The following is a 26,891-nucleotide window of genomic DNA, read 5'->3' as shown; positions in this document are numbered from 1 at the left end:
TTGTGGACTAAAAAACTCTACTTGACTTTTCATTGGTATGATGGTGAGTAGATAATGACTGCATTATCATTTTTGTGTGAACTTATTCTTTAAGGGAGCAAATATTCAGACAAACCTAATGGAAATGCATGACTATAACCATGACCAAGACATTCCTACAAACCTTTACTCAGCAGTTTCATGAGCCTAATTGTAACCATACGGCCTCCTGGGAGCTCCGTTGGTCACAATATTCCATACAGTTTTTCCATGAATTCAATCTCTTAGTTTGAACTGAGTACAGAAGTTAGTTTGAAGCTACATGTGGACCTTTTTTGCATCTTCTTTTATTAATACTGATTGTTTAGCACAAAAACAGGTACCAGTTGAGGTTTGTGTGAATCTCAAACCTCCCACATATCTAACCTTCGACGTAGGGAAACCTTTTTCTGTTGGCAAGTACACTTCACTAATAGTTAAATGGTTATTTTAAGGCTGGGTGTGCACTGATATATAACATATTTGCTAAGATTTGGAGATAGCAGACTGCCTGAACTATTTCAGGCCAACTGTCTGTGTTACAGTAAGTCTGAGAGATAGACAGCAGCTGGGAGTCTGAGAGACATCAATTCTTGATGACCAGTAGTCTGGAGTGGATCGTTAAAAGGATAGAGGAGAGTGCGGACTGATGAAACATCTACGTCTATCACTGTTCTCAACCATTACTGTGTGTAATGTACCCAGTGAATGTCTATGTGGTATATATGTGTGAGTAGAAAGACGCATTTATTTTTAGCCAGCCATTTACAGCTTTGAACCTGTAAAATCTTGAAATATCATTTTGAATTTTATGATAGAAGTTTAATTTTGGATTATTTTGATTAATTCCAAGAAATTTTAAGAAATTGCTCAACAGATTTGATCCTTTTCAGGTCTGTATGTAATGCAGTTACCATCGAGCTGGTACCATCAAGGAATTGGGCCAAGAGCACAGTTATCAATCTAACATCATGACTAACCAAACTCAAATGTTTTTAATTGGACTTTAACACAAAGAGCAGCAAAGCTCACAGCCTTTAACATTTTAATTCCAAATGTCAAGGTGAGAGTTAAGAAATGCACCACACAGACGTACAAAGACGTTCCCTCTATTTCGGGAAGGATATTGGGAAGACAGCGGCAGTTGTGATGATGCAACACAGCAATCATCTGATTGGTCAAGAGCTGGTGAAATCGCTTTGCCATGGGTATGTGAGTGTGGACATTCTGGCTACAGCGGGGCGTCAGCTGTACGTGTGCCACAGATGACTGGGTGGGGGTGGTGGGAGACATTCCTCATGTCACAACCCCGCAACGTTTAAAGCAGACATACATACCAGTTGTGATATAACCAACAGCCAAGATGACAACAAAACAGACAACAGATCCTGTCACTATCACACCCTCTTACTGAAGAACTTGTGAGCATTCTCTCTCAAGAAACAAGGGTTTGACTGATAACATCTGATGAAAGCTTAACTAATACCCTAATGTATAATTGTCAGTTTGTCAATATCTCAGCACTTCTACTTTCACTGGAATATTCAGAAACTATCTTTTGTAGAGTCCTTCTGTTGGTATGTTAATGCAACCCATCTCACAATGTAGCTCTAACTGACATTTTATTGTTTCATCACAAGCATAAAATTATGACTTCCTTAAATGTCTGCACAGCTGGCCTTCACGACTGCCAAATTGATCATTACATTATAGTTGCGCAATTAGCAGAAACAGTATACAATAGTATATAACAGAAACAATAAAATGTACTATAGTGAATCACAAAGGTAAATGTCACAATAGAGTCAGAGACAACAGAATACAATAAAATACCACGATTCTCAAAAAGATCTACTCATTCAACAACCTTACACAGCCTCTTCAACATGGCCTGGTACTGTTCAGTACTTGGTTGCACCAGTTAAAATGTAACCTAAAAAGGCATAAATTATAACTTAAATCTTACACCTAGCCCTTAGTAGCTGAAAAGTGCATCGTAAAATAGTGATTGGCATTGGAGGGTGCTAAGGAGTGGGTTAGTGGGTTTTTCTTGCTTACGGTCTGACATAGCCAAAGCCCAGTAACAGTACACAAACTAATATTAACCTAATACTAACATTATAGGGCTAGCAAAAGCAGCACACTTAACTAAATTTGACATTAGACACTAACTTTTTAGTGTTGGCAAGCAAAGATATAAGTTAGGATAACTTTTAACAATTAACAACTACTCATTTATAACAGTTTGCTATCATGTGGTAGTTAGTGTAATTTAAATAAGTAAACTACCCAAGTAAAACATATGTGTGGGAAACACTGCAACGTCAGTTTCACTGGCTGTAGATTAAGTTTGTATACAGGTAGTTGTCAACTAATCATAATGCTTTGTTGTTTGATGATTAACGTTAGCTATTTTTAGCCATTTGCCTCTTTGCTATTGCATAGCAGAGTGTTCACAGATAAGTGGACATGGGAGACAACATGGTAATCAACACTGCATTGAGAATAGTGCTTTTTATTTATGGCAACAGGAAGTGAAAATGGCGTTTTCAGCAACATTTTAGTTATTTTGGACTTTATGTCAGAGAAGGTATAGAGGAACCCTATACCTCTGTGGTGCAACAAAACATCAACACAGCTTTAGTATCAAACTAACTAATTTGAACGTATTGTCCAGTGTGGACTTTGCACCCAAACTTAAGAAAGAACTTGCATATAGCCGCAGAAATTTGACCTAACACCATCCAAACTCCACGACCCTGACACTGACCATAAAGTCTACAGAATATCAGAGGCTGATTAGGATATTGTGGTTCAATATTTAACTTTCAAGCAGTCAAATTTATCAGCACTAGACATACAGCTCAGACAAACTATGAGTTTTTGGTGAATGACATCACATGTGTGCTGTGTTAAATCATGACTGACCTCAGTCAGGACACAGGAGCATTGTTATTGTAAAAAGATTCCCTTGTCCAGCAACATGTCCCGCCTGTCCCGCCATATTTACATGGTCAATATGGACACAGTGCAACAACAGAAGGTGGGAGGACAAAGTGCCTTGCTCAAGAACACCTAGACAGTGAGAGGGTGGAAAATTACTCATTCACACCACCTACAGCTGCAAAACCAAGGTGACGATTTGACACCAGAGCAGAAACTGACCCTCCATCAGTTCCCAGCACTCACTGTCTCCTTTACAGCTGAACAACATGATTGAAAGCACATTACAATATCATTAAGAATAATTTACCACTAACGATATACATCACAATTTTGAAACTGTATATAAAACAGAGTTTAGTAAACGTTTTGCTTTTATCCTCGTGATACAATTCCACGGGGAGTCTATAAATGACGATTCTCCCTCCTTGCTCTTTCAGCAGTTCATATGATCTTTACTATCCTATAATTCAACAGGGGCCTTGACAGCTCAACAGCCTTTGCGCTACCTTGCTGTGTCAAAATAAGAGCTCTTGTATTGGGGGAAAACATCACCTTGAGAGCTAACACAATCTTTCATGAATCTCTTATAAAGCCATGCCTCTTTACATATCTTGTCTCTTTGTATCTCGACAGAGGAGAATCTTGAGAGTGATGTACATGCCAGAACATGCTGATCCCAATTCACCAGTCTGGCATGAAGCCTGTTGCATTAGGAGGACACAGCAAGATTTACTGTAACTACTAAATGGACTTCAGGTTGGTCTGAGTCTTCCCTCTTGTGCAATCTTTCATGCCTAAACCACACTTTTAATAAGTGCATTTTCAGTTGACCCTCTAATTTACGCAGGGCTGCATATAACCACGAACCAACAGCAGTGGTAGTTTATAACAGCTGTAAAATGGTCCCACTTTTAAGGACAAACTGCACCTTTTGGTTTAATCTGTCAAACGTCAATGAGTGACGAGGGATCCAGAAAACAACTATTTTTCCCTCCTTTTCATTTTGAGCAGTTGCGTCTCCCCTTCTTAAGACTCACCTTGAGCGTATGCTTAGTCTCTCTGTCTGAACAGTCACATATGATAGCTCCTAATCACTTGGTAATAGATGATAACCAACCTTGTATACTGTATGAGACTGTATGCCCGTTTAGACATTTTGAAAAGAGCCTGGTACATTCTGTCCACAGTAATGTTCTACACAGAAACAGAGGAAAATTTTAAGAAAAAATATCTCTGCCTCCTGTGTTGTGCGGAACTGTGAAACAGGAAGTGGATACAGAAGAAGAGGAAGCTGCCCTATTTGATAACACAAAGTGTTGCAAAGACTTCACAAAATATGACACATGCAGAGTGCTCACACAGACACAGTCATACGATAACACATGCAGATAAGGGCTGACATTTTCAGCAAAAGTAACCTCTCATGTTACAGGAAGGCAAACAGAAGATATAATTTGCCGACATATCCGGTTATAGTAGATGAGAATAATCAGATATGTAATAGAACAGAGCCCATTTCGCTTATGAATCAATCGACCACACACATATAGCTCAGTGTTAGTGTTATGTGATAACCCCATTAATTTCTGACACGGTCTGACATGCTGTCTGATGCTGTAGTATCAGGAAAGGGTTAACCCGTTGACCTCGGCTCAAAGGCACAGACACGCTGCCCTAGTTGTTGTCTGTAGTGTGTTTAGAGTGAGTACATCACAGGATGTAGATGTAACAATAAAACATATGTGTAGGAAATAACACAGTGTCTAAGTTTGCAGGGTACAGTTTGAATTGAAAGAACACGCATCTACTGAGCATCACAGACTTACGTGGCATGATCCCTTGGCTGACCAGTTCCTCTCGTGTACGTCTCTGCTGGAGTTTGAGCTGAAGGACTGCATGGAGACAGGGGAGGCGGAGGTGAGGGGAGAAAAAAGAGGAGAACAGAGTCAGTGAAGGCCGGTGAGAATAAGAAACTGCAGCGATGGATCTCTGAGCTCCTTAAGCTTCCTTATGGTATCTCAATGTCCTCTGATCAGTAGTCCATCGACCATGTTTAGATAAATAACCCTGCATAGGAACCTAGATGCGTTTGGGCTGACAAAGAGAGGACCCAATTCATCCTCCCGTTTCCCCCTTTCTTCTACCGTGCTTTTTTTGAAGCTACAGAGGAGGCGGGTATAAGGAGGGCGTGAGCAGCCTACTACACACTTCCTGTTTCTGGACTTTTTTTTTATTTCTGTGTGGTAAATGTGCGCATATGTGTGTGAAAAAAACAGTCAGCATTCAGAAAAGAATCAGTAAAACAGTCAGGCACAGCAGAAAAGATGAGAGAAACCAGCAGCGGAAGAAAAAGAGCATACTTAAGAGTACAGACTGAAACAAGGCTCCATTTGAGAGAAGATGAGAAAAAAAAGAGGCGATTGCGCCGTCATTTCAAAACAGGAAGCACTTGTTACATAACGCATTGGCCGGGAGAGTTTCAAGGAACACAGCCCCGAACAAAAGAAGTTGGACCATTTTCGACCTTTCAGTGTGCACAAAGTTTCAGCTGTTGTGCATTGCGCAGCCCAGTTGTTCTCCTCTTGGTACCTTTTAAAGTTAAACTAATTTAAGGACTCAACCCCTGGGCTGAAAGCTTATTAGCTCCCCTTCTATTAAATTAAGTGCTAAATTATAAACGAGATGAAGAATCTAAACAGAATAATGATTTAAACACGGACAGCAGCTGCAGGATCATGCAAGTGCACTGTGTTTCATCATTTACTGCAACACAGTGAGAATTTAGGGAAGTGAGCCGGACCCTTCAGTCAACCACACAGACAAATTTCATAGGCCATGCCAAGAATGAACAGCTACAGGGTTGTCACTGCAGACACTTGTTTGTGGTGTGATGTCTTTTCTGAGGTGCATAAGTAACTGATACTGCACTAAACTTCCACTGTGCTTCTTGGCAACAGCCTGTTTCCATTTTAAACCAAGGATGTGACACACACTTACCACTCGTCTTGGTTTTAAGTTCGATAAAATCTGAGGAAGGCATTTGTATGTTATCGCGGCAGATACTATTTTCACCCACAGACATTCAGCTCAGCTCCACTGAGCTCAGACTCTTGTTTTTTATATGTACCAGCTGTCCCTGTTGAAGGGGTAACATGTGTATGTGTGCATGTGTGTGTGATAGAGAGAACACAACACTGAGGCTTCCAAAGCATTTCAGGCCCGGGTTGTGTCTGCCACACAAGCAGCACCTGTTCGTTCCCACTAACAAAAGTGACATCATTGGTGCTCGCAGGCTAGCTAACCATTTTACCATGCATAGCTGCTGCAGTGTAAGCCCTCTGTTATGACAAACAATGAGAAACACTGCGAATTCACGTCAGAGCCTGTGCAGCTAAATGTCATTCCTTGGCTCCGAACCCTCCGATATATTTACAAGGGTGTACGCTCTACATCTTGAAGGATGATGTTAGCACTAGAGACTCCCCTCTGGACGCAATAACATGTCAGCTCTCAGTCAGTGACGTAAACACAGAGATATAAACACAGCCAGGCAAGTTCATGTATATGTTGCACGAGAGCAGCAGCTAAGATTAATTCTTCCTCAGCGCCAAACACAAGGGCAAACACTTAGCAGACTCACGTGTTGCCTGAACCTGCACACACACAAATACAAAAGCACACACAGACACACACTGACCGTGCCATGGCAGAGTGCAGGATAAGATGCCGAGCCACTTGGCACTTCCAGGGAAGAGGTTTATTCCGGGAAAAAGAATCTTACACTTTCCTTCTATCTCAGCCTCACATCTCCACGCTCCCTCTGCATATTCTTTCAGACAGGACACTCCACTTCACTTATTTATTCTCTCCTGCACTCTCTTTACCATCACTTTATCCACCATGTGAACTGGTACGTAAAGACATCAGTGCGTAGCAAGACTTCAAAATGATAGCATCACTATTAAATCCATTTTCTCTGTGGTTTGAAAAAGAAATGCAGAAGTCTCACAGTGACACATCACACATGCTGATGAAGGTGTCAACTGTGAAAAGCTGCAGTGGTGTTGAAACTGTAGGCTGATGTGGGGAGACCGAAATCATGCAGCAATAACAACTCAATTATCTAGAAATACATGTATAGTAATGGAAAACAAATACTTAAATATTGAGGCCTAAAGTTGTTTGTACTAGAATCAGCTGTACAAAATTCACTTTACAGTTTCCCAAAGGTGGTGTCCTCAAATTGCTTCTTTTGTTCAGTCCAATTCCCAAAGACTCTTCATTTACTATCATAAATGACAAAGAGAAGCATTAAATTCTCACATTTAAGAACCTGGAACAAGCAAATGTTTGACATTTCTGCTTTAAAAATGACAAACTATTCAACTAACTAACACATGATCTGGTGAATTTTAGGGCTTTTGTATCAAATCAGATCTCTTGGATCGAGTGAGGGGTGTCTCATCAACCTCTGATCCAACTGTCTAAACTAGGCAGCACCGATAATCAAGATTCTGCTACTATACTGCCTATTTCTAAAATGTTTTCAGAAACATATTTTTAGCAAGCTGTTTAGCTGCACTTTAGAAAGTCCAGAACAGGAGGTAGCCACCATATTGTTCCTGTACTGTAAACAGGGCAGTGCTCATCAAATATGAACCACATTCTTTTTCACTTTCTCACCCAACATTTTTTCTTTTGGCATACCATTTAGCTGTAATACAATATTTTATAATATTTTTGCTACCAGCCAGACGCCATACTGTTTCCTGTTTCAAAAAGGAGTCAAAACCAAGCACCACCCAACTCTCACATCACCCATCAGCAGGAGTGTTTATTGGTCTAGTCACGCGAAGTGCAAGGTGGTTGTTGTTAGTTTTCTACCTCAAAGGGAAATACCACTATTTTCTCTGGTCGATGTTGGTCTTTCTACTGTAAGACAGTCCAGTTTTAGGCAAGGACAGTTAGACTTCCGATAGATAAACCTGATATCTTGGCCATGCCTATGTATACTGGCGACTGAGGTTTTAATGTATTTTTTATGTTTGCAGGCAGGGGAATCATCGCAGTGGCAGCATTGTGGATGGATGAAATAAAGACCATTACTCCAAGTAATGCAAAACTGTATCCAAAATAATTAACTTATCAGTCTAAAAATGAAATAAAATACATCTAAAAAGGTTTTCACAGAGGTACAGTAAACTATTTGGCAAATGATAAACATGCACACAGTAAGAATATAAATATGTTAGAGGGCTACAAACAAATATAATATGATACTGACCAGCTGCATGTAAACATGGGCAAGATAAATAGGTTATTGCAGTGCATGTAAACGTATGCTCTGATCCTGCCTTAGTATAATTTCTTACAGTAATGTTTCATGTGTGCATGTAAACACACTCAGTAGCAATGTTGATGATTTTGTAATTGTTAAGATAAATGTATGAAACATTAAATATGACAATGGCTTCATCTAAATCAGGTTTGAGGGGCATTTTGGTTAATTTAAGAAAAGGATGAAAAGGCAGGGCAGTTTTTTTGGGATACTAGGCCACAGCCAAAACTGGCCTCCGCAGTCATAAAAAGTTATGGCGAAGGAACACAGAGGCAGAGAGATAGAAAGGCAGACAGCAGATGCGGCTTCATTTACAGCTTTTAGATGAAGCAGAGGAAACAGTGGTGAACGACAGCCTGCTGGTTCAAACAAGGACACTTGAGCCTGTGATGTTTAAGTCACAGAACGGCTCGTTTCAGCCACTATTATGACCTTCACAGTGAAAGTCGCAGCTTCAGTTTCAGAATGACAACCTCATACTTTCATTTCTTAATTAAAATGCTTGTGTGTGAAGTGAAGGGCTACATCTTGATGTTATTTTAATTGCCAAGTTATCTTTGAGTAAATGAGTATTTGTAAATATATGAATAAAATGGCACAAACATTTACAAATGCCCATCAGAATCGATTGAAACCTAATGTGATGTCAAAAGTAAGATGTTTTTGTTATGTTACAAAGAAAAGCAAACAAATTGTACCATTGCTAAGACAGGACCAGCAAGCCTTTAATATTTCTCGCTTGATAACCAACTTTCATGATTTTCAACTGCAACTGATCAAATTTCTGTCGAGTTCATCAAGTAATCATCTGTGATAAGTTTAGTATTTCAACACAGCTGTCTCGCAGCTACCAACTACAGCACACTACACAGCAAAATGTTGTGTGCTATTTTGAATAGTGTGACTCTTTGCAAATTTATAGTAGTAAGACATGGCAGGTGGGGAATTCTGTCAGCTTACACTGACACAAGACCCTCGACAAAGTAAAAGTAGTGGGGAAAGACGGATCCGGGGGTTAAGTTTAAGGTTAGAGAGGGAGGAGGAGGTCAGCGAGGTTTAGCCAAGTTCTTGGCAGCCAACTGGGCTAATCCTGCTGTGCTCATGTGTCGTTAGATCTGATTAAACATGTCTGAGTTCGTCACTGTCCCAAAAGACCCCCAGGCTTGGCACAGCTACGCCTACACAAACTGACCATAGCAACACGCATGAAGGCAGCACGATCCACGCCCACACTGGGTGAGGAAGTGGGCACATGAGGACGGAAACAGACATGATCGCGCCGACACATACCCAGCTAACAGATGCTCTGTGTGGACGTTACACTTGGCATTGGTATTGGAAATCTATTTGGGCAGCCTCTAAATGTTCTCCAGCATGAGCTCATAATTTTTAACGTAGTTTGTTTGCATCTGTTCAACAGAGAGATGAACACAGCACCTGACCACAGCAAATGCTTCACACATCGGTGAGATTGGAAAGCAGATAGAGGGCAGGAACAATACAAGGTTAAGGCCATTCACTTGCACTGCAGCACTGGGCTGGGAAGCCAGATGACAGCAAGAAGTGTTGCAGTGAATACTAATTATCTTAAAGTTCAGGAAAGATGAGTCAAATTCCCAAAGCTTTCGTGGCTTTGCGCACTTCCTGTCACTCACACTTTCTCGAGACATGACGTGCGCCTCCATTGAAGACTTAAACAAAGGTTGGCAGTGAGCACAAAGTAGACCTGGAATGACTTTTCAACTGACAGCTGTAGCATCATGGATGCACAGTGTTAGTGTCAGCTGTTGTTACGCCACTGTAGAAGTTTCATTCACAGTTTTTTTTAAATGTATACCCCTCACTTTTCTCTTTACCTCCTCAATCTTGCTTGTAATGTTGGGTATAAACAAACAGAAGCTTATTTTAACTCAAACCATTCCATATTAGACTGTATCCCCAATACCTCATATTATGTCACCGTTAGCAGGATTGACTTTTCCCCTTCTATAGAAAAAGATATTTTTGTAAGCACTAAGACTGTTCGTTTTCCTCTCATTTTGCCAAAAATGTGCAAATCACATCTAAATACAAAAATATACTCTGACAGGAAGTGTCACACCATCACATTTCATACTGCCAACTTCCAACTTCCAATCTGGCAAAAAATTTGATTTTTAAGTATTTAATATTTGCTTGGAGGAATTGTGGGATGATGTGAGAAAATTGTTATCCCAATGGATCATGTGTTTTTTAACTTGGAGTAACAAGCCCAAAATGTAACAGGGAAAGCCAGAGATGCATACTTCATATACTTTTACTGATTGCTAGAAAAATCATGACTGTAAATAGGAGGAAAGCATTTTCACGGACGCAAATTCAATGGACTCAGGAGACTGAAACAAGTTTATGTAATGGAATACATGGCAGCAACACTGCAAATGAAAGCGGACAATTTTCTACAAAGATGGCCTCCAGTTATGCTGTACTTGAATGTCTAAATGCCAGAATATAAATGGATGTTCTTGGAAAAGAAAACAAAGAAAAAAGCCCTCTGTCAAGGACTGTCGTAACTGTTGTAACAGTGTTCAATGTTCAGTGTTACTGTTACTGCTGTGTTTGCTAGCAGCTACAGTTGGGTCATAACTTGACGGTTCCCTGTTGAGTTTTGTTAAATACAAATAAAGTTTTTTAAGAGTGGGTCCCATTTTGTTAGTTGTTGTGCATGCAGGTGATGTGATACCTTTTCCTGCTAATAGTTAGTCATACTATACCACTGACCTACAGGTGGCGGTAATACTTTAAGAAATGCAGCGAAGTGCCATCAAAGGCAGGAAAGAAGAAGACTGCTTGACTAACACCAACTATAAACATTGATTCGTTTGTTTACAAGAAAACTCCACGGGGCACATTTAAGATTGTAGTAATAAGCATTGTTACTTTAACACCACACATTCAGCCATTCACACCTGCAGTTGCCGATAATTCCTTAATTTTGCATAGTGGTCAAGTCTACTCTTTTAAACATCTTTAACAGAGAGAACATATAACCACGTAGAATTCCTTCATACACAGGCCAGTGAAGCAAAGCGCTTATCTTTAGCAAAACGCCATAAACTATTTATGCTGTTTGAAGCCATAAAGTACTGATATGAACCAGACAGTCACATAAACACAAATCATATCAGATATCTTGTGTCTTTACTGACTGTGCTGCTCCAGAAATCGCCCACCTTCTTTCAGGCTGTGATAGACATGTCTGTCATGATCCATCGTCAGTCCTGCCTTCTCCATGTCTTCTCCCATTGGAGGAGAGCCCGGTGGGGAGGGTTCAAAGGAGAGGCAATGGTTGGTGTCCAGCATTATCATTCAGAATGGAGATCAATTATTTGGTAAACATTGAACTCCAAAAGCGGCCCTCCTCACAAGTCCCAAATGTTGGCAGTTCTGGCTGAAGAGGGGAAGAAAGAAGAGTCCTCTATGTGTCAAAACTGCACCAGCTGTCCCTTCAATTAGCTGTCCTCTCTTTCCTAGGGAAGGACATGGATATCAAATGCTTCAAAAGACTCCCATACAAGTCCAAGAGAATCTCCTTCTAAACGAAAACGTGTTGGGAAAAACGCTGCTACTGCCTCGCCTCTTCCAGTGCCTCTCTCTTCTGTATCAGAGTAATCGATTGGTCTGTCTCAGCTTCTCTCTCTCTTCTTCCTCCAGATCTCTCCTTCCCTTGCAGTGGCAGCCGGCAAGTCACGACAGCGCCGCTCCGCTCTGCAAAAGGATTCCCGGAGAGACGAGGAGAGGGGGAGAAAATCCACAGGGCCGGTCGTGGATGAAAAGAACAAGAGAGCCGAGGGGAGAAAACTGAAAAGAGGCCAGCGGCGGAGGAAGAGAGGACAGCAGTGAGCTCGCCAGAGAGAGTGCCCAGAGAGACTGCTCTGGTTGCAGCTCCTCCTGAATCTCACACACACACACACACACACACACACACACACACACACACACACACACACACACACACACACACACACACACACACACACACACACACACACACAAGCAGGGAGTGCTGCCGATAAAGTTCTCCTGTTCAGCTGTTGCCATTCATTCACTGTTACAGGCTGAGGGGGGGTGCCACGTACAAAACCTCCTCCCTATCAAACACACACACAAACACAGCACACAGAACAAACTCACCGCACAAACAATATGTTCTTGAACACTTTCTAGACTTACACACTGGCTCTCAAGAAAGGTGACTCAGTCCATCTATGAGCAGTTTTTATTGGATGGCAGTAACCGTTTTCGGTTGTGATGACCTCATCTGACAGAATCGACCTTTGTCAGAGATGCTTGGGTAAATCTGATACTAGGATGAATCATACACTTTTAGAGTGATGGATTGATACTCAATCACGACTGCAACTCTGAAACAGTTTTTGAACAGTCTGCCCTTGACGAGAGGCATCTCATTCAGACAAGGACTCAATGAAATATATTTTGAGAAGGACTGGTGCGAACAGAGAATCAAAGATGACGCATCCTAATCCTGTCCACCAAACTGTCTCAGGCTCCTGCAGAATTCTGATGCTAAATGCCGTCCCTGGACGCACCCCCTCCCCCTCTCTCCACTCTGTTTTAAATAGCAAGGCCAGCTGGCCATAAGGGGGCTATATTCAGCTTGGTATCACCTATGCGCTTGCAGGGTAAGGTTACTTCGAGGTACACACATCACGGCCTGCAAAAACACAAGGAAACTTTTAAGCTGCAATTTCTTGTACTAAATCAATGTTTTATGAGGCATGACACAAAGGGGATACATTGCTTTCATACCATTCATCCCACTATACATACAGCACAGAGAGCAGTATTAATAAAACAAGTAAGAGTGAAAATATCAAACGTGAAAACTCAGCACACAGAGTGACATCGTTGCTGACCAGTCTACAACACCCCTATCATAAAGGTGACACACTCATGACTGCAGTGCACCTGAAAACACACAGGCGACACCTTGAACAAACGGTGGCTGCCATCTACAATAACTGTCTGTTATGAGTCTGTGATTAGAGTCCACCTGCTGTTATGATTCATAGTCTGTGCAGGAAGCACAGGGATGACAACACACACAAAGATTAGGATGTTGCTGTGTGGGTTGAGCCAATCTCAGCGACTCTCTCTCTCTCTCTCTCTCTCTCTCACACACACACACACACACACACACACACACACACACACACACACACACACACACACACACACCATGAACTCACAAACAGCATGCTAAACATGTCGTTTCATTTTCATCTTCATGGCTAAAGATCCTGAATTGTTTGTTATTTTCACTTCATTTTTCTTGCAACTGCATTTTACCTACTCTGATTTTGTAATTCTGTTTGAGGTTTCTAATCTACAAAACATGTAGATTATGTTGCCAAATTGCCATGGCAACATAAATGCCATGAGAGGATGACAATTTATAGCTCAACAGTAATGTGTAATTCTATGTTCTTTAAAAATGTTCAATGTTACTTTGACCAATGGGATAAAGCAGAAGATTGCAGGGGAGTTTTTATGGTCTTAGGGCTTGGTGGCCATAGTCTGTGGGAAGTACGGTTATGTTCTTTCCCATGACCTGACTATACCTGAATTAGTAGCTTTGGACACTTAAGGAAACAGTAGACTAAGTATCAAGGAAACTATTGATGTAACTAAGAGCCAACAGCCACGCTCTGTGAGGCTGTATGTAGGCCCTGCAGTGCTTTAAGCTAAATGCTAAGGCTAGCATGGCAACATGCCTGCAATGATAATGATAGCATGTTTGTGTTTAGCAAGTAAATTGCTTACCATGTTTTACCATATTAGCTTAGCATGTTAGCTTGTTAGCAAAGACAAAGTGCAGCTGAAGCTGATGGGAATGTCATTAGTTTTTATTATTTGGGTTTAAGTGTTTCGTCATGAATCAAGAATTGGTCTAATCGAGATTTTGACTTTATGCAACATTATGTATTGTGCAACACCACTGATGTGATGTAAGTGCTAACTACAAAAAAAAACTCATCACATCATAATAATTTTATGTCTTTAAACTTCTATCTAGAAATAAATAAGTATGTAATCCCGTGATCCTACCCTCTCATTAAAGTTGCATAGTGCAGACACAAAGTGATAGGGGGGCGGAGTGGCTGTGACAGAGACACCATTCACCTGATTACAAGACACTGTACCATCAAAATGATTTTTGAGCTGTTATTTTAAGGTAAAAAACTTACATAGTGTTGCTTTAACGGTGGCACCACATAAAAAGTGAGGGGAAGACCAACAAAATACTGTAATTACTCCTGAGGACAGAATGAATGTTTCCCAAAATTCATGGCAATTACTGCAATTATTGTCGTGACATCACTCAAAACCAGAGATGTTAACCTCATAGTGGTGCTAGAGAAAAAAGTCAGCCAAAGTCATCTGAAAAAACATATCCCCCAAGCACCATGGATATCTGTAAATTTCATGGCAATCCATTTAAAAGTTGTAGTGTTTCAGTCTGAACCAAACCAAAGTAGTGGACAAACTCACTAACAACCCTAGAGACATGCCGCTATCATGTCTAAAAACAGCTAACAACAAGTCTAAGAACTATTAAGTACGATGGGCCTGATTCCCAGTATGATTGCCAATGTTTAAATGTATACCAGCACTACTCCTATATGACGCTCTTGCGTTTGTGTACAGTATTCTAGTCACATCCACTGCATTGGGTTGTGATGTTAACCTTTAGTAATAGAAATAATCTATCATGGCTCTGGCTTCAGGAACATTCCAGTGAAACTATTTGGCCTTGGACATCCTTATCTCGGTCTTTCTTTATTCGTCACTGAAAAACATTTCTGGGAATCAACCAAAAGAAAATCCCTGCTGTTTGTGCAGGCAGACAGGATATAATTACCGTATGAAGGTCTTGCCGAAATAGCAACTCCGAGACTTCCTGTGGATGTGTAAATGAATGGAAAACTCCCCAGCAGCTTTCAGTTGGTCATCATAACCTGGACTACCGAGGGCATAAACAGCAAAAGCAGTGATTTCTTATAAAATGGCACCATGTTTAACTTTTTGTCCACTACTTGCTGTGGCATCTTAAACATCAGAGCAACACCTAAATAGCCTAACAGCTGGAAGAATACAACATGACTTCCACATCATGCTTTTTTTTTTTATCTACAAAATGGCCGAAGTTGAGGGAATGAAGTGACTTCAGTCCAAATATTTTTATTTTCTATCCTGGTGACAGAACATCATGACCTTCTTAGCAGAGAGTTTATGTCATTCAGACACGACCTGCCCAAAACAATTATCCCACCACATTCCATTTACCTTCCCACAACAATTAGCAGTTTCCGTGAAAACCTCCCCCCAATCATCGCCAACTAACAAGACCAGGCAAGCCGGACTCAGGTCAACCACAAAGGAAGATTCTCAGAAATTAAACCATTTGAGCAAGAATTTCCATCCTTAGTTGACCTTTAATCTCAACAACATGCCCCATGAACACTCTCTAGATCTATGAAAAAACTCTTCCTGCTCTCAGACTCTCTTCTATTCATGTCTATAAATGTCTGTGTTTGAAAAAAATGCTTTCTGATGTCACTGTTCAGTAAATAAAGTATTTTTTTTAACAAATTTCTCTTCTTTACTTGCTGTTTGTGCAGGGCTACAGCATAATTGTGCTGGCATGGTAACAATTTATGTCCTTATGTCTTAAAGATATTACTGGCCAATAAATGTGTGTCTAATAGTGAAAACCTGACCTGAGTTAATAAACTTAGCAGACAGCAGCTATTTGATTGCTTGCTAAAGAAAAGTTTTTCACTGATGCACATTGGACACACATCTCTAACACTGGCAGAGTTAATGAATATGTACGTTGGGAGACCAGCATCTCTTGCAATATGCTAAGATGGATTATGTGATTTTCCTTTGTGTACCTTTACATGGGTTTTAAAAGAAAGGGAGAGCATTACATATTCATTCTGCTCACTCAGCACTGACCAAAATGTGTTATTGGCGTGGTGTGTGATGTGTCAGGTATCTAAATTTGGCATCTCAGGCATGTGTACTTGTTCTTTGACCAGACATATTATTATCTAAAAGATGAAACATAACTTTAGATTATGTTTCATTTAGGCAATGTTTTCCAGTTAACACAGATGCATAGAAAAGTTTGGCCATTTCTGTTCAATACAAATATTCACAAACTAAGATGTCAGAGAAGGCCTTTTATTATCTGTACAGACACTTGAATAATATTTTGGTACTATACTCTGCAGTGCTCCTCATTTGCATTTTCCCAGGATTCCCTGGGTTTTTAACTGGTGACGTTCTAGTCACAATCAAGTTTACCAACGAGACAGATGGATACAGAGTGCACCAAACAGACGAACCAAACCAACCCCCAACCTGCCAAGAAAACAAACCAGGCCATGCGCCAGTCTACCACAGGTCAGACCAGCCATTAACATTCCAGCAGGAAAAACAGAAGGTGTTTTTTTCCTTTTACTTCCTGGTCCCCCCCACCCCACCCACACTGCTGTGGAATTTACCAGCACTGTTTGCATTAGGCTGTGACTCAACACTGACATCAGGCCTAAGGTTTCTTAGTTTTGATCCACAAAGAGAACCAGCCTGAGGAATGTAGTTGATGATATCTGAACCAAGGTGCTCACACTGGTAGCTGCATGGCAGCCATGTGTGTAATCATAAAGAAAGGATGTGGAATCTGGCACAAAACCCTAATGTAAATGTTGGTATAGCAAGCCTGCACTTACTTACTGTACTGTACTCACTCTGTTTGTTCTGGAGGAGGTAAACTCATCGCCAGAAGCTAATAAGCCAACTCTGCCTGTGTTTGCAGATGAAGCATTTATACAAGTGCTTCTGGGATATCAGGGGCATGATCCCTAGCTGACTTAGTGCTGCACTTCAACTTGGTTCCCATGAGGAATCATGTTTTATTCTAAGACTTGAAAGAAAGTTCTGTTGTGCAATGTACAGATTTATTAACTACTGCTAAATAATCTAGAAATGATTGACACATATAAAGGAAACATGCATCATAGGGGAAATTGTACAATGGACAAAAGAGCGGAAAAAAAGTTGGTGGAGTACTCACATTTTACTCATCAAAGTAATCTCTAATTCTGCCAAGACCACTGGTAGGTCTGTAATTACAAATATGTACCCATGTTGATGTGCAAGACAGATTACATTTTTCCATTTGCTGTACTGATGTCTTACCATAATGTGGTGTCTTGGGTTTTGATATCTTACACATGTTATGTATTATCAAACTTCAGTAGATGAAGTTGTTTTGTTAGCTGCGACTAGCAGCTCTATAGGTTTCTCTTTTGGTCAATCAGTTAGTCCAAAAAAATCTCCACACCCTCTTGCAGCTAGAACTTCAATTGAGTGTGTTTGTGTGTGTGAAGTAGGGCTGGGAAATATATACAATATATATTGGTATCGTAATATAAACTGTATAAGGTCTTTGCTGTATTACAGGAAAGTGATGTTATTTTCTGAACTTATCAGGCTGTTCTACTTGTTCTTCTAATTGTTGTAATATAGATATCAAAGTTTGTCACACAGTCTTAACATTTATGAAGTGCTTTTGAGAAAACTTCAAAATATCTAGATGTATATTGTGTATTGTGATATAGCTTAAAATATTGTAGTATTATTTAATGGCCATATCTCTCAGCATCATGACAATTGACTAAAAGAGGGAGTGGCAGAGGTCTATAACAAAAAGGCGCATAACTTCCTCTCTCAAAACTCATGACCCGTTTGTTGTACACTGTTGTGGGTGGCATCATTGAGTTCCCTTTTCATTGCTCTATCACCCTCTGTTGGTCCATCATTTCAACAAAAAGCCATCCTTGAATCTACCCTATAACAACTGCAATTTTCTATATATATGGAGGTTGAAATCTGCCACAGAGGTCAAGTGTTTGTGAGGTTATGTGCGTGTGACTGCATGAACAGCTGGATGTCTGTGCGTACCGGACAGCATTTGCAAATTTGCTTTATTTTTATTTTGCTTATTTAAGCTATGAAAGGGTGAGACATAAGGTTTCAATAAGCTTAAAAACAAGCACATCGATACCCACTGAGCCTTCAGCACATGTGCACACCCACATACAGAACAGTATAGGAAATTAAAGCCATTTAAACCCTGGTCAATTTTTTTGTGGTTAAAGAAAAAAGGTACTGAGCAAAGTAACAGAGTGCTTTCTAAATGGTCAAAGCTCCTTTGTTGAGTAGGCACTGACCACTCTGCAGTTGCACCCATCAGCCGTCTCACATCTTGTCAATAAAAAGTAAACCAACTGTGGTCTAATTGTGTACTGTTGAAGGAGAGAGAAGCAGCTATAAGGGCGTCAGTGTTAAAGGACAAACAGAGGCATAGACCAGCTGGCAGCTGTTAGCATCTGGTAACATGAGCCTTCACTGTAAACCAGGGAGGACTGAGGGAGGGAGGGATGGAGGAGGGGAGGTGAGATCGCCTTCAGCAAATGAGATTTTCAGAGAGGAATACAGGCAGAGAAAGAGACAGAGGGAAAAACTGAGTACCAGAACCAGTGATGACAGCTTTGTAACAAACTGTTACATAACTGAAACATCTGAAAATCATTTTTAATGTAACGAACCCCCTAACCTCCTGCCCCACTTACAGGGGAAACACTGCTTTCTTTTCTCGTTTACGACTGGCTTCCATTTCAGTCCTACAACAACAGACTCCTGCGTAGACTGGCTGCAAAGAAAGGCTGTCGAAGCAAATCAGGAGAGAAAAGAGAAATAAAGACAACAAAGCTGAAGTGAGGGCATGTGTGCAGCATGAGTGTGGGACAGAGAGAGCGCTTCGGCCTGATATGAGAAAGTTACTCTGATAATGTATGTGTGTGTTTTTTCTGGTGTTTTCCTTCAAGTTTTATAGGCCTCTCCTTCCTGCCTTCCCCCTTTATACATCTAATAAAAGCCTGGCTATTAATTTGCTTCAGCCACCAAAATGACAGTGCTTTTATTAGACACTGACCTTTAACTGGGACACTGGTTTCTATTCTTATTTTTCATTTTAAAACAGAAATCTACTTAAATATTACCTAATTTTTCAATGTACTATACATATCATACACACTCGTGGTGTTTGCAGATCTGGTTCACTCCTGATCAAAAGATCTGTCTTTCGCTTTCTGATGCATCTGACTGATAACCTATCCTATCTTTGTGACAGACTGTTCTCACAGTAAGCATATGAGAGACACAAAACTTGAAAGCCGGCTATGTTCTCACCAAGCTAAGAAACAAAGGCACAATACCGACAACACTTGAAACACTTTGTCGAGAGCATGTGAAGGTGAGAATGAGGAGGTACTGTGATTATGACAAGTCCCTGATGACCATGAACATTTCCATCCAAGCACAGACAGCTGTGTTCTTCAGTCTGGTCTGACAGTGGGTATACACTGCTGGCAGTGTTCTCGGAGTAAGAGAGTAACAAACTGACGAGACAGGAGCTGAGTTTTCCCTGGAATTTGGTGACACTATTGATGCAATCTACTGTTGACAACAAAGTTTCCTGTTTGTGTGGGAGAAATGCAGCTCAATCCTCACATTCACTTGGACATCAGACTAAACTATTGGGTATTAATCTTGGCTTTGTCAGATCACGAGAAATATTAATGTTTTTGTAAATATATTTCACATATGTCCCAAATAAAGTACATCTTGAAACAGCTATAACCCACATTGTTTCCACCTGATGCTGTCATCAGCTGTGAATTTTCGTCTGCACATGGCTTGGCATCTGAGTCACTCTAGTGACAAAACAAGACTCCCGTTAGCTTGCAGTGACCTCTGCTACATTCACCAGGAAACGTTAAGTGTGGCACACTCTGTGTCAGCAGGTGAGTCACAGGCTAATGGCTGTTCTATTATTCAGAAACGGCAGAGCAATTTGAGTTGTTGATGAGGCAGAGACTAAATCAACCAGAGGATACATGTCTTCTGTTTGTGTGGTTGTTTGTTTAAGCTAGGGATGTTCCTAACAACTAATTTCCCCGATGTTTAAAAAGTTTACTGGTTGACTGGTAGTTACTGTACCATGTACATTTGCTTAATATATTGACATTTTTTATATCAAGTTTCATGTCTGTCTGGACAAAATATTTTGTCAAATTATAATAGTTTGTTCAACCCAAAACCCCATGATCTTACGAAACCACTTTTTTTTTTAAATCTCATACTGTTACATTTCTATCGCCCAGTCTAAAAGTAATAAAACACTCTATAAGCAGTCAAAATTGAGCCCAATTTAATCTATAAGGTTAAACAATGTCTGAAAAAGAATGTTTACTAAATTGTATTTTCAATGCCACCAAAATGTTTGGGACTTTGAGCCATGGATTATCAACCCTGCACATTATCCTATAAACCATGACATCTCCAAAAAAATAAAATCATAAAAAATAATAAACATAACAAAATTATTTAGGAAATGTGCCTGATTATTACAATTGCATTTTAATGGGGTGAGGTACTTAAATACATCTCAGATGCAACAGTTAGCAGTTTCATACTGTTTTACTTTGTTTATATTTGGCCACATTTCTAGCTTCAAAGAGTAGTAGATTTTTATTATTACCTCATTAATATTGTAAATATTAAAATTCTGAGTTTGAATTTCTTCTCCAAAACTACATAGTCCAGCAGCATCAGGTTTGTAACTGTCGCAGCAGGAACTTTTAATTCTCATTTGCATATTTTAAAGTAGAGGTTCTGCAGTGGATAATGTTGGGTTGAGTTGGTTTTTAAGGCAGAGTAGTACAGTATTTATGCTACAAAATCACCCTTTATTAAAAGAAACCTGAACCTTTTCATCACCCCCTTCAAAAACAAGCTTTAGCAGTACAGCTCGTCCTGCCATACAATGCAGTCTAATTAATACTGAACACATTTCAATCGCAGCATGTCTGAACAGGATGATACATGAAGTCTTTCTACCCACAACACTGATTATAAATGTGCATATGTGAGCGTGTGCTGCAGCTGTGCTCTAATCATGCACCACATCATACATGTATTTACAAACACAGTATTCAGGTGTTTACAGACCTCTAAATGTACATAGTATGATATGTGTGGGAAAATGTGCTGCTCGATGATGCATGTTTTTAGACTGTCGCAGGCTTACATGCCCTCCAGTCGTGCATGGTATAAGATCTGCATGTGTGTGTGCTTGTGTGTGTGTGTCTTTAAAGATCACTTAGCTACGTGAGTGGGCTTGTACCTGTGGGTGTGCAGTCACCATGCTCCTGTTGCTACGAGCAGACCTACAAAGCTGATAAAGCGCTTTTCTTTAGCTTCAGGCTACAAATCTGAGCGAGTCTCTCTTGCTTCTCATTATCTAACAGGAATTTACTGGATCGCAAATCAAAGATGTGAGTGTGTTCGTGCTTGTTGAAATACCGTACTGTCAGGACACACTGTGAAAATGGACGGCTACCAAAGCCTGTGAGTGCATGTCCAGGTCCCGACAGTGACAGGAGATGAAAAGTGTGTGTGTGTGTGTGTGTGTGTGTGTGTGTGTGTGTGTGTGTGTGTGTGTGTGTGTGTGTGTGTGTGTGTGTTTGTGTGAGTCGTGGTGAGTCATGCATAGTCTGTGGGTGTGTGCGTGGTGTGGACACATTTAAGATTTAGACCTCTCGCAAAACTTGCTTCAGTTGCATAAATATGTTTCTGCCTGTATGTTTATTAGACTGAAAGCTGTTTACATTCAGCCAAAGACATTTGGTCACCTGCTGTTTGGATTCAGCCTGTTTCATTATGGCACTGGAAAGCTGAGATTTGTGCTGCAGTTTAATCTTATCCTGTATAATAGTTTTGACATCTTTTATTTTTTGTCTTTCATTTAATCACCTGGTATTCTTTTTGAGTGTACGTCTTCTATGTATGTGATTGTCTTGGGAATATGGAGATTATCTAATAGCATGACAGAGTGAGGCAGAGAGGCGAGGAGACAGACAGCTGGATTGTGTTTGCTGCAGCTGTGTGTTTGGATTACATTGAAACGTAACCCCCCTCCCTCCCTTCCTTCCCCATGTCCTGTTCTACAGAACTTTTAATGGTCTTATTTTTCAACGCTTTGGTCCTCTTTAATGCAATTTTACATCTCGTCACTCTCTTCCCTTCTCTCTCTTATTTCTTGCCATCTATCAGTTTCTCTGTCTCATTCTTCCCTCTCCTCTCCCCTCCTACTCTCAGCCTGACAGAGTGCTGTGGGGCCTCTGCTGCTGGCTGCCTCCCAATCTGTTACATAACAGTACTGCCAGCCTCCCTGAATCACTGCGGGGCTAGGCTAGCCTCGGCCAGGCTACATATCTCGCTATCGTATCTTAAATGCTGCCCAGCAGCAAAGCGTCTGTCTGTGTGGGATCAGATTGCATTAGCATTTTTAATTTCAGAGGGCAAACTGATCGTTTCTGGCGCCTGTCGAGCAGAGACCGGCACTAATGGCACAACATTGCGGTGTACAGTAAGCTACGGCCCATCTATTGTCATTATGCAAGGGTGGGGACGCATAGGGACGTGATCTTTATCGCTTTATGTTTACAAGTCTGGGTGATGAAGTCAGCCGAATCCCAAACCTCACTGATGGAATTTTAGCTGGAGCTTACCAGCTCCTCATCCAACATTTAGCCACAGCCTGAATCGCTGTCTCTGTTCACATTTAGACCACTTTCTGAAAGATGTCCCAACATGCTTCCACTTTTCAAAAATCTTAAACTCCCAGTGGCAACCGAGCTGGACGATATTCCTTTAAACAGTCAAGATTGTTTTTGTCACTTTGACATAAAAACCAATAAAAATCACAGTATTCCAGTGTCGGGGTCTGATATTCATGGTCTGGCCAGCTGATTTTAACTTGCCTGTGTTTCTGCAACACAAGAATCTGCAGGGTTTCATTGTAAGCCTCACACTGCAGCAGCCAACTGGTTTGATTAGTCCCTATCAGTGGTTGTAGGTGTAATAATCAGAAAAAATCAGCTGCAGTAAACAAAAAATAAATCCGCAGGCTCTCTTGCCACAGTGGCTCATGATTACAAATCACTGTTCTGGCTTCCTGAGGACACATAAAACACTGCCTCGTTGCATTTATCATTTACAATCCACCGTCTAGTCTTGGCAGTCGTAGCCGTAGTCTGTGTTACGATCTGGAACAATCTGTTCCGACATGAAATGAGTGGGTCATTTCCACTTAAATGTGGAGCGGAGTCTGTGACACCTCTAACCTAGTTTCCCCCCACAAGTCCCCGTCAGTGATCCCGGCTGTGTTCTCTGTTCCTCCACCCTCGGCTAACCTCCAACTCTCCAGCCCGGACTGTATCCTGGCCCCTGGCCTGGAGCCGGTCCTCGGGGAGCAGCAGTGCCTTGGATGGACAGTTGACAGCTGCATTGACCTTTCCACCTTCTCAACACTTTCATCCACCCAGTTCTGCTCAGTGCAGACCCCGCAAACTTGGCCTCACTGCCCCGCCTGTTCGCTTTTGTTCTGGGGAGCCTCAAAGGTACAACCCTGGAATCTACATTAACATACTACATACTGTATTTGCCACCAACCCAGACTGATTAAACAACTGCTTTAACAGTGTACAGGCTCTACATCATTAATCATTTCATAACATCTGGAAGTTTGCACATTAAATCTTCTGTTAAAAGATTTTTTTTTTTACTTTTTTACTTTCACTAAACTTTTATAAATCATATTTCCAACCCTAAATGCGACCATGTTTGCTCGTTATTAATGGTTTATGTGTACAGAAAAGAATGCCTGAAGTTAGAGTTAAAGTTTTGCAGCGAACAATGCAGAGCAGCCATCATCTTATACAGAAGGGCACCAACACTTAAGACTGCAGTGTCAATACACCTAACATTTACTGACACATGCAACAGCTTACACCACACCTGCAGTCAGCAAAGCCCACCTTACTTTACAGGTAACTTTCAATCATTATCGTCGATTTCTAAAAGACAAGACAGAGACGTGAAAGCACAAGACAGCGTACTCAAATGGACTTTACCTGACTGGATAGTCATATCCCTCTGCACCATGCTGAAGGGAAAGCTTCACCCTCCCGGCAAGATTAGCGATTCATACTCCCAACACAAGCAGAATAAAAAAGTGATTGGGAAAAGAAGGCTGGAGAGAAGTTCCAGTGACAGAAGAAGCCACATTAAAACATGTTTTCCTCTCACCGGCTCGCAGCTGATACTCCACAGGTAGTAGTGCACCTCACATTCCCTTTCTCTTGACTGTCTGTCTACAAGTGTGTGCACGCCCCGACAGAGAGGGCGTGTGTAGGTCTGTGTGTGTCTGCCCCTTTATTGCTCCTTGAATAACAACACCCAATGGTTCCAATCCCTCTGTGGCTACACCTCTGTTTCACTCCCATGTACAAACTTTGGGTCACTCCTCTGCACTCTCTCAGCCAGTTTGGAAGTTAAAAAACTGAAAAAGAAAAACAAGCTAGTGCCAAGCCTCACCTCCTAAAATACAACACGCCCCCTCCTTTCTTGCTTTCCATTTTCCCTCGCTTTCCTTCTGTTCCCTCTCTGAGAAGTTATGCAATACTGCCATTACAGACATGACCTCCCCCTCCTCTCCTCTTCCCCTTCCTCCTCCTTCTTCTTCTTCTGCTGCTGCCGCTGCCACAGCCCACACTCCCACACTCAAACTAGCTTTTCCATCTCTTTTCAAGTTTTGAATGATCTCAGTCACATTATCATAGCTTTCACAGGGCTTTTGTTTGCAGTGGAACAATTGAGAGGCAGGTTTGTGGTGGAAAACAAGAAACGTAAATTGCTTTGAAGATCATTTTCTGTCGTGTCAGCCTTTATGTCATGAATCACAGCTAACTCTCTCACAGACACGCATGCACACCAATGCATACCCTAAACATCTGTTCCGGATCCTCAGCCTCACCTCTCTCTATTTATACTTGCACGTTTGTTTAACAATAAACCTCCCAGCACTTGGCCATGACTGAGGAAGGAACCTTGTGCAATAAACACATTGCATAACCTGTTGTCAGAGATAAGGCTTTGATAAGCTTTACTATAGGGGCATTCCAGTCTGTTTCACTGCCCAAGCTGTATGCAGTCACATGTGATGCATCTCTCCAGAGCTCTGAAAGCATCTTCATGTAAGCTGAGCTACAGGAGTGCCTGCAGCAACATGTCTGCTTCTGGCTAGCAGAATGAAGTGTGTAAGGAACAGGACAAGAGCAGGGGTTGTTTAAATTGGGAGTGGTGGCCTGAGGCTATGTGTGTGTGAGAAAGAGTGAGCCTTTGTGTGTTTCAGTGAGGTAAACATGGTCCTGTGATGACTTGTCACAGTTCCATTCTTAAACATTTCTGAAATGATGTAAACATTTCTTGAAATGTTGTTCGTGTATTATAAATTAAGTTTCTTCTGTTTTTATTTCTTACGTTGCAGTGCATGGTTAACTCTAGCTGTACTGTGCCTCAACTTCTTTTTTCATACTGTTTTTATTGTATGTATCACTGTGTGTTATTCTCTGCCACTGTTAAACCCACCGTAAAGAAGGTAAATCATTTACTGGTCCAACCTTGCCGTACCTTACTTGCCTGACAAATCAAGAGTGGGTCAACCAACTGTGTCTCCACAAAACGAGACGGCCAACGCCCAGCTGGGAACAATGGCTGATAATGCAAGGTGTGTGTATGTAAGTAGCAGTTACTCCATTACCAGGTCTGACCAACGCTCTGATATCTCGGCTTATCAAACAGACTCGGCGGCTGAAACATTTGGAGCCTTTGTGCCAGTGTGCACTCTATATTATGTGCCTGCAGTTGTATGCTAACTGATGGTGCAATTCCACCAAATATGTTTAGAGCAGTTTAGTTGAACTTGGTCAGATGAGAAAGATGCTATCTGATCATACATAGCTGCCAACAGAAACTGCTCGTCTTGATCTTTTATTGACCCAGTTTTGGTGTGTGTTTTTTTTTTTTTAAGTGTGAACTGACAAGGAAAGGAAAGAACTTGAATCAGGTTTTAATAGCTCTAAAAACATAACTGTTTACATCTGCAAGCCAGCAGTTGCTTGGAGAACAACATAACACGAAGCAAGAACTAACTGCAAACTGAACTAATGTTTGCTTTAAATAACTTACCAGAGCTCAAAGGGAGTTCATCAAATACCTCATCAGACAGTCAAAAATCCAAAGATACTGAGCATGTATCACATCTTTCAACAAGGCAATTCGAGATTTGTTTTAAAAAACATGTACCAATGAACAGAATGATATAGAACAGAGAAAAGCCACAAATCCACGCATTTGAGAAGCAAGAATGAAAGAAAATGTCGGTCATATTTTCTTGTAGAATGACTTATTAAAAATCAGGGCTGTACCAAATGTCATTTCCTACATTCAAAGCTTCTATTAAGATTTTCAAATTACAAAATTTGACCTTACCATCCTAAAATAATCAAAATAAAATAAAATGCTTAAATTGAATGGAGTGATTCCACTGGAA

General features: G+C 40.9%; 1 protein-coding gene across 9 annotated transcripts in view; it reads right to left on the bottom strand.

Annotated features, from left to right (window-relative positions):
* mrtfab (myocardin related transcription factor Ab) overlaps positions 1-26,891 on the bottom strand; it is a 45,745-nt gene that overhangs the window by 12,426 nt on the left and 6,428 nt on the right. For 5 of the 9 annotated variants that reach the window (XM_073489201.1, XM_073489203.1, XM_073489205.1 and 2 more), the window contains exon 4: positions 4,791-4,856. In XM_073489201.1, coding sequence (XP_073345302.1) covers positions 4,791-4,856 — 66 coding nt within the window. Of the gene's footprint in view, positions 1-4,790; positions 4,857-11,514; positions 12,104-24,411; positions 24,536-24,586; positions 24,614-26,891 lie in introns of those variants that run through there. The other 4 variants (XM_073489204.1, XM_073489210.1, XM_073489209.1 and 1 more) reach the window with 3 other exon arrangements.

Source organism: Pagrus major, chromosome 20 (assembly GCF_040436345.1).
Source record: "Pagrus major chromosome 20, Pma_NU_1.0".
NCBI lineage: Eukaryota > Metazoa > Chordata > Actinopteri > Spariformes > Sparidae > Pagrus > Pagrus major.
Note: the sequence above shows the minus strand (reverse complement) of the source record. Positions and strands in the feature narration are given on the sequence as shown.